The 17,849-nt window shown below is 40.8% G+C and overlaps 1 protein-coding gene across 3 annotated transcripts in view; it reads left to right on the top strand.

Moving 5' to 3' along the window:
- Positions 1-17,849, top strand: part of PDE1C (phosphodiesterase 1C) — a 177,363-nt gene that overhangs the window by 93,901 nt on the left and 65,613 nt on the right. For all 3 annotated transcript variants that reach the window (XM_066628899.1, XM_066628898.1, XM_066628900.1), the window contains 5 exons: positions 2,600-2,713; positions 4,488-4,670; positions 7,739-7,805; positions 13,802-13,918; positions 15,028-15,168. In XM_066628899.1, coding sequence (XP_066484996.1) covers positions 2,600-2,713; positions 4,488-4,670; positions 7,739-7,805; positions 13,802-13,918; positions 15,028-15,168 — 622 coding nt within the window. The remainder of the gene's footprint in view (positions 1-2,599; positions 2,714-4,487; positions 4,671-7,738; positions 7,806-13,801; positions 13,919-15,027; positions 15,169-17,849) is intronic.

Raw genomic sequence — 17,849 nt, 5'->3', positions numbered from 1 at the left:
TCTCTTACATCTGCTTATGGGGGAGGGGGGAGAGAGAGAAGAAAATAAATTGGGGGAGAATCCAGCTGAATTGCAGGGATGTGTGAAAGGCCTGCCAAGTTCTTGTGTCTTACTGTTAGCAGATAAACTCAACCCTTGGCAGTACAATATATATACAAAGTGCAAAGCGTTTTCCATTAAAAAGTGGATAGCCGGATCCCTGTTCAGAGTCATATTGAAATCCAGGTCTTATATCTTGGATTTCAACATAAGTTCTTCTTCCCTTTAATGAACCTCAAATTCCATTCACTCTTTGCATTCACTCAAAATGTAAGAAAGTTGCCTTCATTAAAAATAAGTGGGATAGGTTGGCTCTCAGATTTGGATCCTCTTACCATCGTATCACAACACTTTATTCTTCCAGGATTATACATGAACATCAAACTCTTTGCAGAACGAACTTGCAGAGAAATATTAGTCAGTTAACTAAGAGGCAAGGAATATAATGTGTCAGTTTTTGGTCTTTTATGCTGTGCCATTTGGGTTTCATCATGTATTAATTTGATGTAGTTGTCCACTGCATTGCTTATGTTGTTCAGTTATATTAGTTATTAAGCAAAAAGGAAATATAGGGCAGGATCTGCAGTGCTTTGTCGAATGGTTCCACATATATATCATATGTGGCCACTTAATTCCCTGAAATTAAGGGAACACCCATAACCATAACCACAACCACGTGATGCAAGAACCTATTGCATTACCTCCATGATGGACCTCCCCCCCCCGACCATACAGATTACATTACAATATCATACGCACAGCCTAAATGCAGTGGCATCACTAGGGTTGATGTAACCCCCATTATTAATTCATTTTAATATGTACAGATCACCCAACAAATTAGTAACCAACAAAAAACCAGTGGTCAACTTGATGACACACAACTGAATAAGATTTTTAGTATTAGCTCTGATATATGGAAATGAGAGCTGGCTCATACTAACACCGTCTTGGTTCCATGCTGTGTCATAATAAAACCTCATTGGCTCTTGGAACAATCAGTCTCAGTGGTCAGTTTTGAGTTAAGGAAATCCACTTTTTTGTTGCATAAGGCAGTTGTGTTTTCATTTTCTGTTTACTTGGCTATAACATTTGATGGAATACAGATATTTCAACATGGTTTGTTTCATTGCACTCGGCATTAAGTTACCCATCACATGATATATAACGTAATGGTATTATTGAAAAATACCAATATTTCACCATTTTGGCTAGTCGTGGTGTCGCACACATACACTCCAATGGTGTAACTCAGTGCAGTCTGCACCTCTGCACCGACATAGTGAAACCACTGCCCATAACAATACCCAATATAGCAGTAAAGCACACTTGTTGGAGAAGGGATTTGCTTATACGCTATGTTGTTTATTAAACCTGTAAAGAGCAGCTTCTTTGAGAGTAGTTAACTCTACAGATGGTGATCAATGTGATTGTTTGACAGAAACTTTGCTAAAACATGTATTTTAGCAGAAAGTGGATTTCTACAGTTCTTAATGTGATACTAAATCCTTTTCCCTGAGTTGTTGAAACTTCCTGTGAAATCAGAATGTCAATTTGTTAAGAAATGGTCTTCCACCTGTTGGCTTCAGCAATTTTAGGAGGATTTGGATGAAATTGGTAAAATCCAATTTTATCATGACTTATAGTATGGAATTGAAAGCAGAACCTGCATGCTTATTGCATTCCATGGCCAGATCTTTGTTCCATATGTTTTGCAAGAGAGAGCAGATCCAGTTGCCTGTCTTCCTTGAAGTAGATGAACACATGAAGTTGCCTTACACTCAATCAGACCATTGGTCCATCCAGCTCAATATTTTTTAGGGTACTGTGGCAGTAGCTTTTCAAGGCCTCAAGCAGAGATCTAGCTAATCTAGTTTGTGCTGCTAATCTATTTTGCATAGAGATCTAGCTTGCGCTGCTGCAAAGTGCTTTGTGGCTGCTTTGTGGCAGCCTGCACCAGCGGAACATGTGTTCCTCTGGTACTAGTTTTAGATAGGATTGGTCTAATTGCCATTTGCTAGGGAAGGAGGGAAGTTGGCTTCTTTAAGATTGTGGATTAATTCAGTGTATAGATCGGGGTGTCAAACATAAGGCCTGCGGACCAGATGCAGCCCACATAAGTTCTTTTTCTAGCCTCAGCCGCTCTCAGCTCCACAGTCAGCCGCTGAGCTGTGTTGAGGTGTTACTGCTAAAAGGACTCTGCACATGATAATTGGGTCTTCCATATCTTGAAAATATGATTAAGATTTGCATATTTTCTTATTTGCAGCTAATGAGTTGTTAGTGAGAAAAAAGTGCTTATTTCTGGTCATGACCTGATTAATGACATCACTTCTGGTTCTCAGGAGGCATTATGAATTCCATTCAGCCCATTGTATGAAATGAGTTTGGCACTCCTGGTATAGATTTTGGATGCAGCATACAGTATGTTCTTGATGCCTTCCTAGCATGCCAGTATGACTAAGCAAAGAAGTTAGCGATTTTATATGGGGCACTATGGATTTGTTCGGAATGCCAGCATTTGATTTGTGCTCATCAAATTTCTGTTTTGTCCTCATAGGTTGCGATCTTTAGTAAAGCAGCTAGAGAGAGGAGAAGCTTCTGTTGTCGACTTAAAAAAAAACTTGGAATATGCAGCTACTGTACTTGAATCTGTGTATATTGATGAAACCAGGTGAGATTTTTTTCCTAATGACACTTTATATCCCCATGTTTATATTCCATTCTGCTTTTTGGATTTTGTTATTTCTAGAAACGCAATATATTTCATGAGGAAAGGGGGTGTCTTAAAAAGTGATTCCCATGACATTTTGCCAAAACTCCCCAGACACTTTCTCTCATCCCGAGACTCACATTTATCCCAACTTTCTATTCACCTGCTATTTTTATGAGATGTATATCTTCTAACCCCAATGGCACAATTTGGTCCCCTGTGATGGTCTCCTTCCCCTGAAGGGTCATCTGCTCATCCTCACCTACATTGCAACATGATTGGGTGTTTGGAAGTTCTTCCAGAATATCCTCAAGCAGAGATGAGACATTTACTACAGATAACTGCCCAGTTCTTGCTATTGGCTGTGGCAAAATTAAGTGTGCATACCTAGCCTTGTAAAAAAAAAAATAGTGAGCAATATCTCATTTGGGGGGAATTTTATTGTTTCTTTTATATGTTTCTAATTTGACATTTTATGAAATCTTTTAAAACTTGTCTTGAGCCTTTAAATGCAGAGGGACATGCATATCAATGGGATGGGTGCCAGTCACCAGTTTGTAATGACCTGCTGTGGCCCAAATTGTGGGGTTAGAACCAAGACAAACAGTATACATACCTGACCTTCATACACAGCCTCCGATACCTCCCAAGTGTCTGTGAGCCACCCCAGAAAACAGTAATGGCCATCAGGAAAGAAAAAAACCCCAAACCCTGTTGACAGCCCCTATGTGATCTGTCAGGAAACTCATGGGATGAAAGTAACAGGTAAAAGTAACAGTGTATTCAAAAGACAAAACACAAAATGAGGGATGTGAAAGGTCAAACAAGTAAAATCAGGCACTTGAACTCAGAGGCAAAATAAAAACAATACAACCTAAAGTAACTACTAATATGCACATCATTGTAATTCATTTCCTTATTACGCATGCTTGTTCAAGCTAGCCAGCTCCTTTTATGGGATTTGGGGGGGGGGCGAGGTGTCAATATTTTATCTTTCTGATTGGCTTATCCAGAGACTGTGGAGACTCCTTGAACCTTCCCTTGGCCATGATCAGGTGGATAGACTTGGCCAAAGATAGGTGTGAGCAAAGCCCAGAAGGGTGCTGATGGTTTCTGCTTCACCCATTATTATACGTAGAACTTCCAGTATTACACCTGAGCTTGGGCCAGACTCTCAGGTGTGATCAATACCTATCCAACTTTGTGGTGGATGTGCCGTTACAGAAGTCAAAAGGAGAAGCTACCCAAGCAGATTCATCCAATGCAGCACCATGTTACACACACACAATGATGAAGAGTTCCCATTTACCACACAACCGTTGGTAGTTATTCATTTATTTGGGATGAGGATGGGAGATAGTGTTTAATTAAGAAATGATCATACACAGAATTCTGTAATTTTCACAGTGTGTTTGGAAAATACGTAAGCTAAGTGGACAGGCAAACGTAGGTCATTGGGATGTTGCAAACTCCCTAGTGAGTAATCCTGGAAAGCAAAGACAGTGCTATTCTATTGCTCTGATTCTGGAAAGGTGAGCTGCTTTGCATTCTGGCAGTACTGCTTTTGTCCATCAAAATAGCTAAGTGTCAAAAGTATGTTTCATTAAATAAAAATAATAAATCAATGAGTTTAATTTGGATTTCTGTGTGACAAGTGTAAGCGATGTTGCAAAAGATATGGCATCGCGTGGGAAACCTTTACTGTATTTACCATTTGCCCTCCATCCTCCTACAGGCGCCTGTTGGATACAGAAGATGAACTCAGTGATATCCAGTCAGATTCTGTGCCCTCAGAGGTACGGGACTGGCTGGCCTCCACCTTCACAAGACAGATGGGAATGATGCTTAGAAGGAGTGAGGAAAAGCCACGCTTCCGGAGCATTGTCCATGCAGTGCAAGCTGGGATATTTGTGGAGAGGTAATAAGAGTTTAAGTGTTCTGCTTTAAAGAATGATCAGACATTGAACATGTTAAGTGCTGAATGAAGATGATTTGACCTTCAATGAAAATCATATGCACATTTACTCAGAAGGAAAATGCATGGTATTCAGCGGGACTTACTTCTAAGTTAGTGTGCCTTGGATGCAGCCTTATAGCACAATCCTATGCATGTTTACTCAGGAGTAAGTTCAGTTCACTTTTTTTCAATGGCACTTACTTCCAGGTAAGTGGGTTTAGGATTGCAATTTTAAAGCAGAGTCCTACCCCCTGCCTTTGGTGCTGATGCAACCATACTGGTAGGCTGAAACTGAAAAAGGTTAAACCCAGAATAGAAACTTGAAAATGGATAAGTGACAATGACCCACATGATGAAAATATATAGAGGGACTACTTGCTACATTCATTCACAACGCCATAGTCAGAAATCCAAAATAAGTGCAAGCAATGTCAATACAACCTCCACCCAAGTAAGCGTGTAAAAGTATAATCTTTAGCAACCTGATTCAGTGATCCTCTTCCACATGTGGTTGGGATGTTTCTTTTATACAGCAGCTGTTTTGCATGCACAATTACCTATAGAGTTGTGTTATGTGTGGTGCATAAGAGCAGATCCACTGCTCTTTCTTCTAAACATACGTGGGATTGTGTTGTGCAGTGAATCCTGTCTGGATCAGCCAGGAGAAATTAGAAGATTCAAATCTGGATTTGCAAATTTAGACCAACCTGTGCAAGGCACAAGGAAGTGCATCTTGGAATGACTTGGAATGAAGACAGAGGAGCACAGAAGTTTTGCTGGATAAAGGATTATTAACTTACAGTTGTGGCTCGTTGCTGGGGATGAGGTAGAAGTATTTTACCTCTGCCTGCCTCAATCCTGTGTCTGGGTAACTCAACCCTGGCTCCAAGCCTCTGGGCTGTTGTAGATACTCTTTGTGGAAGTATTAGAATCCTGGAAGATCTAGCGAGGAGGTAGGATGTGGTGTCAGCAGTGGCCCCTTTAAGGGTTAAGCCTGGGCATTCAGCAGAGAGTGTGCTGCACAGCTGCAGCCACTTGAAGGCAATAGGGCCCTCAGGCATAAAATTGCCTAAAGAAGGGAGAGTTTGGTGTGGATAGCAGAAGGAGGAAAGCTTGAGGAACAACAGACTGGAGACACTGATTGCTGGACTGATTGGTGAATGGACTTTGGAGATTGCTGGAACAGACTATTGGAGACACTGAGATTGGTGTTTGGTTGAAATGCCCAAGATCTGCTGAGAACCAAGGGGCTGCTGTAGTGGTGGGAGGCTGCTAGCAAGAGAGAGGACCTCTGCAGATTGAACAGGCAAGCAACTCTGGTGGTGGGGTCCAGCAGGACTGCAAGGCAGAACTAGAGTCATTGTTGGGTAAAAAAGGGGAGATAATTAGCTAAAAGTGGGCATAGGTTCTCCAGGCAGAGCTTGGATTGGGAATCTGGCAAAACAGTGGATATACAGGTGTGTGCTACTTAAAGACAGGGATATGTTCTCCCAATCTAATGCCTTTGTTGTGTAAACAGATGTTCCCTTCCAGATACTAGCTGCCTGCACAGGTTACTGGACATAGATTACCTCTTCTTTGCATTAAGAACCTCTTTGTTGTGTAAACAGACACTCTGCTGCAGGCTGTGGCAGACCTGACTGCCTCATTAAGAGCCTCTTCGTTGTGCTTTGACCACCGTTGTATATGTGGTCCGTTTTTAAGTGGAAGGTGGTTAAACAACACACGCCTGTACTTCTTCTCAGCCAGCATCGCTCATTCACCATCTCCCATACTTTTTAAGACTTGAGTGGGCAAGGCAGCCATGTACGTGTACAGTACAGGAATGTACATGTGCCAGTTACCCCTGTTCCATACTTTTAAGAAACAACCTATTTCTCCCCAGGGTGAGAAAATGTAACATATCATGGTTGCTCAGACACTTTGCCTTTGTTCAGTTTAACTGTAATGAGCCTGTGCTGCTCCAGAATGTCACGATAAGTCACCTGTGAATGTTTTAGGACAGCAAGAATAGAGAGAGTGAAAATGCAACCACAGGAAAAACAGTATTTGCAGGGCTACTCCCAATGTTGCTTGAATGCACCATTATTGTCAGCTGATTACAAGCATTTGTTTTTCTGAAAGATTTCAATTCAGCTGAGGTACAAAGGACACACCCAGCCCTAAAACAAAATGCCCAGTTTTCAACTATAATTTTATTGGGGGTGTCAGTGGGGGAGTGTAAAACCAGGCATAGGGGAAAACAAAGCAAAAAACACTAAGCCCTGAAACAGTCATGTCTGCCTCATTTTTTCTTTTGAAAGCATGGCTCTAACGGTCTGAAAAAAAAAATCAGTTGAAAAGAAGATCCTTTGAACTGTTCACAAGCCAAAAATCAGATTAAAAGAATGATCCTAAGGATCTAAAATTGTCAATGTGATTCCAATTAATGTTGTGTATATGCACCTATGAGAAGAAATGGGTTTTAAGTAAGCCTACTTTCCAGAACATGCTGCAGGTGCTTATTTCCTTTCCATAATCTCTCTTAATTTGCACTCACCTTATCGCAGAAGGAAACTAGCCTTCCTTAAGTCTCTTTCTTGCATCTGCCCAAAATGCACTGGCGTAGATAGCCTTGCACATCCAGCAGGAATATGTCATACCACACACCAGAAAGGTGCCACCCTGCCAAGAAAGATGCAACAGTGAGTACTTGATGCTGGGTTGGAGAATACAAGCGCCTTACTGCTGACTCCAGTGCCCACCTCAAGTCCCTGTTGACCTCCTTACAGCCATTGGCAATATAAATCTTAATATGTCCTAATGCATAAATAATCAGAATGTCACCATATGATATATGCGCAGCACTCTTTTGAACATGGGTATCTCTGAATTGGGCCTGGAATCTGAATGGTTTATTTGTAGAAATGAGTGCAAAGGAGTAGAAATACAATTTGTTTTGTTTGGATAAATTATGTTGTACTGAAACAACCTCTGACATGTTTTCATGTTTGACTTTAGAGACTCATTAATTTATTTTATCCTGACAGAATGTACAGGCGAACATCCAATATGGTTGGACTGAGCTACCCACCAGCTGTAATTGCAGTATTAAAGGTAACACCAATGACCAGTACTTGTATATTAAATAATGAGATAGGACATTGTGATCTTCTGTCGGAGCATATGTGCTTTCCCTCCTGTCCTCCTCTCTGAAGTTTAATTTATCTTGTACTTCTTGATCACAGAATACACTAAAGATTTTTTTAATACGATGAAAACAATTCACGAGGAACCTGTTGAGCTTTAGGCTCTTTTCTGTGGTTAAAAAAAAAATCAGATAAGGAAAAATCTAACATCTTTGGTAGATAAACAACTTATTGAAAATTAAGGCTTAAACAAAGGTTGGCTCAGTTTTTGGAAATGTTGAAATTCAAAGTGAAATTTAGGATTCCTTCCAAGGAGAAACATCTCAGAATTTTCAAGGGAAGCCACATGAGTTTCTGTAAGACGGGTGACATTTCTCAGTCAGGTTCTGCATGTTTTCAGTTTGAAAAGCACTTAGGAAGTTTAAGGAAAATGGTACCTTGGAGTATGGTGAAATGTCATTAACAGTATTCTTGATGTTCTCATGTTAAGTCCTGAAGGCTGCAATCCTAACCACTCTTTCCTGAGAGTAAGCCCAATTGAACAAAATAGGACTTACTTCTGAGTAGATCGGGTTAGGATTGTGCTGGAAATCTATGAAAGTTGTTACAGCTGCTGCTCCTGAGCTTTTTTCATTTTTGCATTCCAGGTTTCAGTTCTGAGATGTTAAATGCCTCCCAGATCCTTCTTGTTAGATTTTAGCCTAAGTAGGTTTTATTTTTGCAAATGGCCTGTGCCAAATTACATTTACTTTTCCTCTCCCAGCGAGAGTCAAATCAGGCATACATGTGCGTGTATGAAATTCAATCATCTTTTCCAATTAGAATGCTTTGGGGTGCTCAGAACTAATCTGCAATACTGAATAGGGGTGAAAACCTCCAATTTAAAGATTTAAATCTCGAACACATTATTAGGGAAACTGAGCTTCAGAATAGAGAGGTATGCTTGTGCAAGATGCCTGAGAAGTTGCAGATAATTTCCAAAGATAAGCCTTCTGGTATGCCTCTGGATTTCTTGACTGGAGGTGAAGAAAAACAGTAGCATACATTTCATGATCTTCACATCGTATTAACATACGATAATAACCGAAGTGCTCTGAGATGCTGAGTGTTAGCCTACATAAATAGCAGATCATGATAAAATCATCTTCAGTGTATGAAAGAATATGAATGAATGCAACCTATATTTTTAAAATACAGGTGCCTGCCACTTAACAATGACCAAAGAATAAATCATTAAGTGAACATTCAGCCCAATCTATTGCATTTGTTGTATAAACAGGCACGCCCTGCCAGACACTAGCTGGCTACACAGGCTACTGGAGATAGATTGCCTTTTGTTTGCATCAATAGCCTCTTTGTTGTGTAAACAGGCACTGGATGCAGGAGATGGGAGACCTGACTGCCTCATTAAGTGCCTTTTTGTTGTACTTCAAACACTGTTGTATATGTAGACTGTCGTTAAGTGAATAGTTGTTAAGCAGCACACTCCTATAATCCTTTCTACTTGTATAATATGATTTGTCAGGGTAAAGGGGCCTAGCCTAGCTTACATCCTAAGATGATGCAGTCACTTTAGATACCTTTCAGCATGGACACACATTTAAATATTCAATTCCTCACTTATAATCTGAAATGGCAGAGTTCAGGATTGTTATACTGCAAAACAGAGAGCCAGGATAGTGTAATCTTTCTGGTATTAGACCTGAAAGATCCAGGTTCAATTCTCTGCTCAGTCATGAAGCTTCCTGGGTAACCTTGGCCCAGTCATTGTCTCTCAGCCTGACATTCCTCACAGGGCTGTTGTGCAGAGAAAAAGGAGGGAAGGAACCATGTACATCACCCTAAGCTCATTAGAGGAAGGACAATATGAAAATCTGATAAAATAAATCAGCAGTGAACCTAGTGCTGGGCAAATGGGGCAAATGCCCTAGACACCAAGCCCTTGCAACTCTGTGGTTGAAACTGTATTTCCGTTTTAAGACCGGAAATGCAGTTTAAGATCGTGGGTAAGCCTCAGAAGGCTTATCCAGTTGTTACACTTTGAAGGTAGGGGGTGGCATAGTGTGCAAAGGGCAGCATAGTGTGTGTGTGTGTGTGGGGGGCATCATCATGGACCTTTGCCCCAGGAGCAGCGAGGCCTAAGTCCACCACTGAAATAACCAGTCACATGTAGAGTACCTCATATGCATGACCCATGGGTCAGTGGTAAAGTCAGGATTAGGCCATTGATGAGACAGTCTGAAGGCCCCATGTCAAACAGCACTCAACACTCCCCTCAGCTTCAGTCTCTGAGCAAAGCCAGAGGTTCTTTTGATCTGTCCAGATTCTGTTTGAAACGACCCAGGAAAATGGAGAATGGGCTCCCAGCATGTTGTGCTGTTCTGCCTCATTTCAAACAGGAGCCAGACAGAGTAAGGAGTCCGTGCCCAGGGCAGCCAAAGCTGGAGGTAAGAGAAGGAGGGAGCTCTATAGCTGACAGCTCAGCCTGTCTCTCTCTCATCAGATACCCGAAGGGAGGAGATAGTTGTGCTCACAAGATTTTGAAACTTTATTTGAGGGGGAAAGAGAGGCAGAATTTTGTGGCTGGACTGGATGGTGTGTGAGCACCATCAGGGACTGGGTAAAGGACAGAAGCTTGCATGAGTTCACAGGTTCAGTCTCCAACATCTCCAGTTAAAATGAGACCTAAGGCATCAGGGCTCTTCCCAAGATCTCAAAGAGCCAATGTTAATTTAGTACAGTGGTTGATATAACTACCTTTGGGGTTGTTCATTTGGATCAGAACAAGAAAACGCCAAACATGAGAATAGGCTGAAATTTACTTTGTGCAGTTTTAGCTAACCACCAAGGCATCTACCCCCTCCTCCTGGGACAGTGAATGTTTGCAAAATAAGGCAGCAAATATATCAAGGGGCACTCATTTTAAGAACATATGTTGAATTTCTTTCCAGACAAAATCAAGAGACTTTCCCCAACAGCAGCACTTGGTGGATTGCAGCCTAACGAAAATGTGGTGGTTGTTATGGAGGAAGTACATCAAGAAATAACATACACTGATTCGTGGTCAACTGTTGATATGATTGGACCTTACCTAGCAGCAGTGTTTGTTGGATTTGATTTTAAATGTTCCCCACTGATCAGACAGGCAGTGGGGTAGCTAATGATCATGTAACCCAGTGCGAACAAAATGTTGCCGCGGAAGTGATGTTACAACCAGAAGTGAAATCATGCCCGGGCTTTTTAAAAAATGATAATTGGGAGGAACCTACCTCCTTCCCTCTCCATCAGCTCACCACCCACTTGCTCTGTAGCCTCCCCCCCAGTCGGTGGCATAGCTAAGGGATCTACCTGCTACCTGAGGTCAAAGAAGATTTTGAAGCCCCCCCTGCATGACAAAATCAAATTTAATTAAGTAAATAAATATAAAGTTATTGGTTCCATGCTGTATCATAAAAACATCTCATTGGCACTCGGAACAATCAGTCTCATAGGTCAAAACTCAAGTTAAGCAAATCCACTTTTTGTTCCACAAGGCAATTGTGTTTTCATTTTCTGGTTAATTGGTCATAACTTTTGATACAATACAGATATTGCCGTGCAGTTTGTTTCATTGCATCCTGCATTAAATTACCTTTCCAATGAAGGTAGTAATCATATATACCAAGATTTTCACAATTCTGGTCACTAGTATCAAGCACAGCTTGTTGCCCCCCTAAAACTGCTACCACCTGCACCCCCTTAGCAGACAGGAATCCTGTAGTGCAACTGACCTGAGCATGGACTGCAAGAAATCTATCATTTTATTTGGTGGGCATTCTGCTTCCAGGCATTAGCAACGTCTGCCTGTGTCTATCTATATCTATCTATCTTTATCTATCTATCCTAATCTAATCTGCTTACTTATTTACTTACTTACTCATTTTGTATCCCGCTTTTCTCCCCAAAGGGCTCCCAAAGAACCATAAAATCAGAACCATGTATATCACATTTAAAACTATAGTTTACAATATAAACATCACATTTGAACACAAAACTAGCACCAGTCACCTCTTAATAAGAACGGCAAAGCCTATAATACCTAATCAGCATTAGACGTATTCAATAAAACCCGCAGACATCCAGTATTAAAAAACCATGAATTCGGAAGGCTTGTCTGAAAAGAAACATCTTTAGGCCCTGCTAGAAAGCCTTTAAGGAGGGAACGATTTGCAAACTGAGAGGGAGAGAATTTAAACATAAAGTTGTGGCCACTACTGAGAAGGCCCTGATTTTTGCCACCACCCTTCCCACCACCATAGGTGATAGTATCTGTAAGTGGGCCTTCTCTGATGACCAGAGGGATGAGCCAGATTGTACAGAAGAAGGCAGTCTCTAAAATACACTGACCTGGAACTGTATAGGGCTTTAAAGGTAAATACCAGCACCTTGAATTAGGCCCAGAAATGAATTGGCAGCCAGTGCAACCACACAGTAGAATTAGAAAGCACTTACATGGAAAGTAAAATGCTATAATATCAGAATAATATAATTCTTTTTCACCCAACACCTTTCTCCTTTGGTGTGATTGAATAAAGTTATTTTTAAGTTGGCAGAGACAACATAGGGATTTTCTGGAGCACACTGAAGATATAAGCTCCCATTTTCAAAATGTTATTTTCACATCAGGCAGTAGATGCAATGTCAGTGTGTGTGCTTCCCACTGTGTTCTTTCTCAGTCTGCTGGAGGGAGTTTTACTTGGTCTGCAAACACATTGGGGAATATGGCAGTCAAATTACATTTAGGATATTTGTAGCATAATCAAATGTGTAACATATGAAGAGTGTGAATCAAAATTGCCTTGCATGTCTGATTTGTAATTCAATTGGGTGTCACTGTTTTCTGCCACTGTCCATTGCATTCGTACACTTGACTTTACAGTGATTAAAAGCAGCAATATAAATCCCCATTCCAAGAATTCTTCAGCACTATCATAGTTAGTCCCCAATCCTATCCAAGTGGTGTGCCAGCCTGATGAATCATTGTTGTTAAGATTGTCGGTGAAAAAAAATTCACAAAGTGCTTTACAGAGAAAATCAAATTTTCTTTTCAAATTGAGGCGTTTGAAAATGGTTTTTTTAAACAGATTTCATGATTTGGAAAAAATGAAGAAAGGCAGAAAGCAGTGTTATGTTTTATTCTATGTTCTCATTCCAAGTTCTCATTTTAATTAATTTTAAATGCTTTAAAAGTCCATTAGGAAGGTGATATTGTGTCAGCAGGTGCAGCTATAGTATTTCTAACTGAAAAAATAACCTTAATTTCTGGAAAATAAACACCAAAATGCTGTGTTTTGTGTTTTTATTTGGATATCTTAAACACCAAAATGTGGTGTTTAACTGTCGTCATTAACAAAAACAAACACCTCTACTGGTGAAGGGACCATATAAGGAATGCACTGTACAATAGCAAGAAGACCAACAAGGGACTGTTCAAGGAGATGCTGTAGCTCCATGGAAGATCACATGCATTGCATACAGAAGGCCCAAGTGCAATTCCTGACATCGCTTTTTTTCCTGATAGGAAAAAACACTTCATGTGTTCAATAAAATCATGGACATGCTCTGTTAATGTTTGTAGTCTTGAAGTAGTAGATAGCAAAAAAGAGAAAAAGTGGTTGTTTGCAAGAAGCAAATGATATAAACAAAACAGATCTTTGATATTTTTCCAAATCATAAAAGGATTCTGTATTTTTTTTAATTGTGTGTAGTTTGTACAATGGATAACAAAAGCTTAAACAGGAAATCATTGACCATAATTGCTAAAACTGCCGCCACTGTAGCACGCAGAATAGGAAAAAGTGTTTTGGTTATTTTATAGTGAATCATTAAAAAGAATGATTAACACAATGCTTCCTATATTATAAGGTAGTATTTTCCTTTATGGCCCAAAACTCTAATTCATACCATATTTTTTCTCACTTACAGAATGTAGACAAGTGGTCCTTTGATGTATTTGCACTAAATGATGCTAGTGGGGATCATGCACTGAAGTTCATTTTCTATGAATTGCTTACGCGTTATGATTTGATCAGTCGCTTCAAGGTTAGTAATACTGCAAGATCTATCCTTCTCTACTGTCTTGTCATTTACTTGAAGGAGAGGAATCATAGCCTTGTATTTATTTTGTATCAGTACTGTTACTTTTATGTTGGTTATCCTGATCGTTACACACTTGTCCTCTCATTTAATTAGGGAATTCTTCTTATTGTGATGCAAAGACCAAGCAAAAGTTAGACAGACTTATTATTTCTACATTTCAGGAATCCAGAGCCTTATTATGATCCCTTTGCATTTACTGACCAGTGAAGGAAGAGCTTAGTGCAGGAAAGTCTCGCTAAAGGAAGGGCTCAGTGCTACCACTATAAAAGATTCACATGTGGTGGTCCACCATCCTTCTTGACTTTGTGGTTTGCTGTGTCCTAAAAAGACATCATTCTTACATTTCAGCCAGCCACTTAGTAGGATCTGTTGAGAAGACGTTTTTCATTTGACATGGCTGTGGTTGTGATGATGCAAGGATGCACAAGTGCTTTCTGTCTCTGTGGGCGCAATCCTGTCTAACTGTCCAGCACCTAAGCAGCTATGCCAGTGGGGTGTGTGCGGCATCCTGTGGTGGTGGGGGCTGCCATGGAGGCCTCTTCAACGTAGAGGAAAAATTGTTTCCTTACCTTGGGGCTGCATTGCAGTTGCATCGGCACTGGATACTTGGATAGGATTGGCCCTTGAGTCTCTAGTTCTTCAGCAGTCATAGGCAGCCCAATCCTGTGCTTTCCAGCTTCCACTGAAGCAGCAGTGCCAAAGCGGCTGCCGCTGTATTCAGCAGGCTCCGGGAAGCATTGGAAGTCTCCTCAGGGGAAGGGGACTTTCATTCTTTCGTTTCTTTCCCCTGGGAAAGCTCCAAGCCCCACAATAGGGCTTCTCAAGTCTACACTAGCTGTTTTGCCTTTGGCCCAACACGGAGTTCAGGATATAGCGGATCCCCTGTTCCCGCCCCCTCCTCTTGCCCCGGTTTCTCCCCCTCCGCCTGGTTTCAACCTATATTAGTCCAACCTATATTTTTAAATAGGAAAGTTATATTTGGACATTAAATAAGGTTAAGAAAATATATTAAGTTTTGAGATATATATTTCTTTTCCTACATTTATATGTAGATTCCAATTTCTGCTCTCGTTTCCTTTGTGGAAGCCCTGGAGGTTGGCTACAGCAAACATAAAAATCCCTATCACAACCTAATGCATGCAGCTGACGTCACACAGACTGTTCATTACCTCCTTTTTAAGACGGGTGTAGCGGTAAGTAAATGAATGGCTTTTCTTCTTAAAGAACCAAAGTGTGGGGTTAGCCCCACTTACTGGAAGCCCCACTTTTTATGGCTGAATTCATTGATATGTGCAATGTGTGAAAAGAAAATGGATTTGAAACGACTGATGACAAAATTCCAGGATTTAGGGGCAATGGGATATCTTTATCAAACAAGTGTTTCAAGTGTTATCAAACAATCTGGTGCTCAGATGTGTCAGGAAGTTAACTTTTTTTGTTCAAAATTCAAAGAACATTGTTGACTTAGGACTGTGGGGTTCTGGAAGAACCCAAGAAGTTAAACACAAAATGACTGCAGTAGTTAGAATCGCATTGACTGATGTTTTTGACTAGGGTACCCCAAGGCTATTTCAGAGTATGTATTGATGCCACTCTAGTGTGTGGGACAGAATGTACACAGTGTTCATGCTTACGTGTGGTTTTACATCTAGCTTACTGAATGGCAGTGCAGGAGAAGCAGGAAGGAGTGTAGACCTGAATCTGTATCAGCCCTAGGCCTGCAGGCACTCCTGTTCTTCAGGAGATACTGTTGTCTATACTACCATACATACACACATACACCAGAATGTTATTTATATACTTAAAAACACTTTACATTTTTATGGGAAACTGTAACAAGGTCCACCCAAGCAAAAAATTGGCCCAATTGGCAAACTAGCCAAAAATTGATTAAAGGTGTTCCTGGTTGTAGCTGACATTTAAAGTCCAAGGTCAAGGATGGATGCAGCAGCAACCCCAAACTGTAGATCTTTTACTTCAAGGGGAGTACTATCCCATCAAGAACAAGATGACCATCCAAGTTCCTGATCATCATTCTTCTTACCAAGAGTACCTTAGTATGGTAAGGTCTTTTTAGGTGGGGCTTACAAATGTACAGCTATACGAGCATAGGCACTCCAGTGGGAGTGCCAATTTGGAGAGTTGGCATGGAGAATCTATATTGTTACAGCTGTGCAGCAGCAACTATTATAATAATAAAAAGTAAAATGTACAAAACCTGAAGGCAAAAATAAAGTGGAGATAAATGTCAAATAGTATCAGATATGCCGAGAACTTTCTGCTTTATGAAGGTGTTCTACAATTATTACATAGGATCCCTATCCTCATCACCTCCCTTCAACAAGTTTATCCTTGGTTTGTGATTGTGAGGAGTGAGGGTTTTAGGGTGTACAATTGCATGTGCATAATTTCTACTCACATGAATATATGGAAATCAGGAACAGGGACAATGTGTACAATCAGGTTTCCCTTGATGCATTCTGGTGCTTAATGTGTGGAAAGAGTTCTGGTCTCACAGTAGCCACTTATCTTACATTTCTCAATTACTATTCTTTGACTTGGGCGGGGGGGGGGGGAAGGTGGCATTAAACTACCAAATTAGAACATCAAATGTCCCTCTTCAGGAATAGTTTGTTCCGTGTTCAAATCTGTTAAAAATGCTTCTCTTGCATAGATTGGGTCTATCTGAAGTTATTAACTTGACTGTCACAATAAAATTCATGATGAACCTATGAGGCATTCCTTTGGAGGGGGAGGCACAGGAAAAGCAGATGCCTAGAGCAGATGTATGTTTATGTGATGTCCCAATTTATGTTTTTTTAATCTTTTTCGTACACAGTTTAGAATCTAAAAATTTTTTCCAAAGGATTCCAGTGACAAAATTTTGCTGGGTCACCCTCCCCCCACAGAGATTAATAACAAAATATCTGATGGGCAGCAGACACTTGATTAAGAACATCTTAAGAAAATTGCATGATGGAGTTCGGTACCATCATTTTTTCAGCAAATAAGGTGTTTGCAGTGTGACAACAGCATCAGACGGGATTGGGTGTTTTGCCAGTTTGTAATGCAGCTGGAGTCTACCACACCACCATGCTCCTGGGCTGGTGATATTTCTAGCTCGACTGCCACTGTCCCATGATAGTGGTGCAGCACAGTCGAGGTCGGCACAGAGTCTGGTTTCAGCCTCTGCAGGCTGGCACGCATTCCTGCGCTGGCCCAGCTGACTCTCGAGGAGGCACAAGGGTGCCTTACAGCATGTTTAAGACCCTCCTAGGCCAGCGCAAGGGTGCCTTAGGGTTGTGCCCTTTGTCACTTTCTAAATATTATGACCTTAGGGAGGTTACTTTACACTTACTCTTCTCTTTGAGCTTGAGAATAATTTCTCCACATGCTTAAACCACTTTCCCAAACTCACCCTTTCTCTTCTGAAATCTAGAGCAGGCCTTTTCAGCCTTCCTTTTGTGAGGATTACTTTTGCAAGTACCACTCTTTGTGGTACTTTTTTATACCATTTTTTGTAGGTACCACAGCCTCCAAGAATATGTAGTGTTGCTCTCTTCCCTGTGCTTTCTTCTCTCCTTGCTTGACATCTACATCTTTTGCAAGGCCCACAAAATTCCTTTGGAAGGGAATCTAGACCAGTGCACAATGCACCTTACTGCTGACACACTGCTGTTAGAGCCATTTCTATCTCTGGTGGAATCAGGCCAGTCAGAGGAGTGCCACATGGTTCCTACAGCAGTGTATTAAATACTTGTTAAAGGAACAAATACGTTAGGAGTGTGAAAATGCTATGAGGACATTTGCCATAATTTTGTCACCAAGAGCCTAACTTGATGGAGCAAGAGATGCAGTTTCTACACTCTAAGGA

Source organism: Tiliqua scincoides, chromosome 5, assembly GCF_035046505.1.
Source record: "Tiliqua scincoides isolate rTilSci1 chromosome 5, rTilSci1.hap2, whole genome shotgun sequence".
Lineage (NCBI taxonomy): Eukaryota > Metazoa > Chordata > Lepidosauria > Squamata > Scincidae > Tiliqua > Tiliqua scincoides.
Note: the sequence above shows the minus strand (reverse complement) of the source record. Positions and strands in the feature narration are given on the sequence as shown.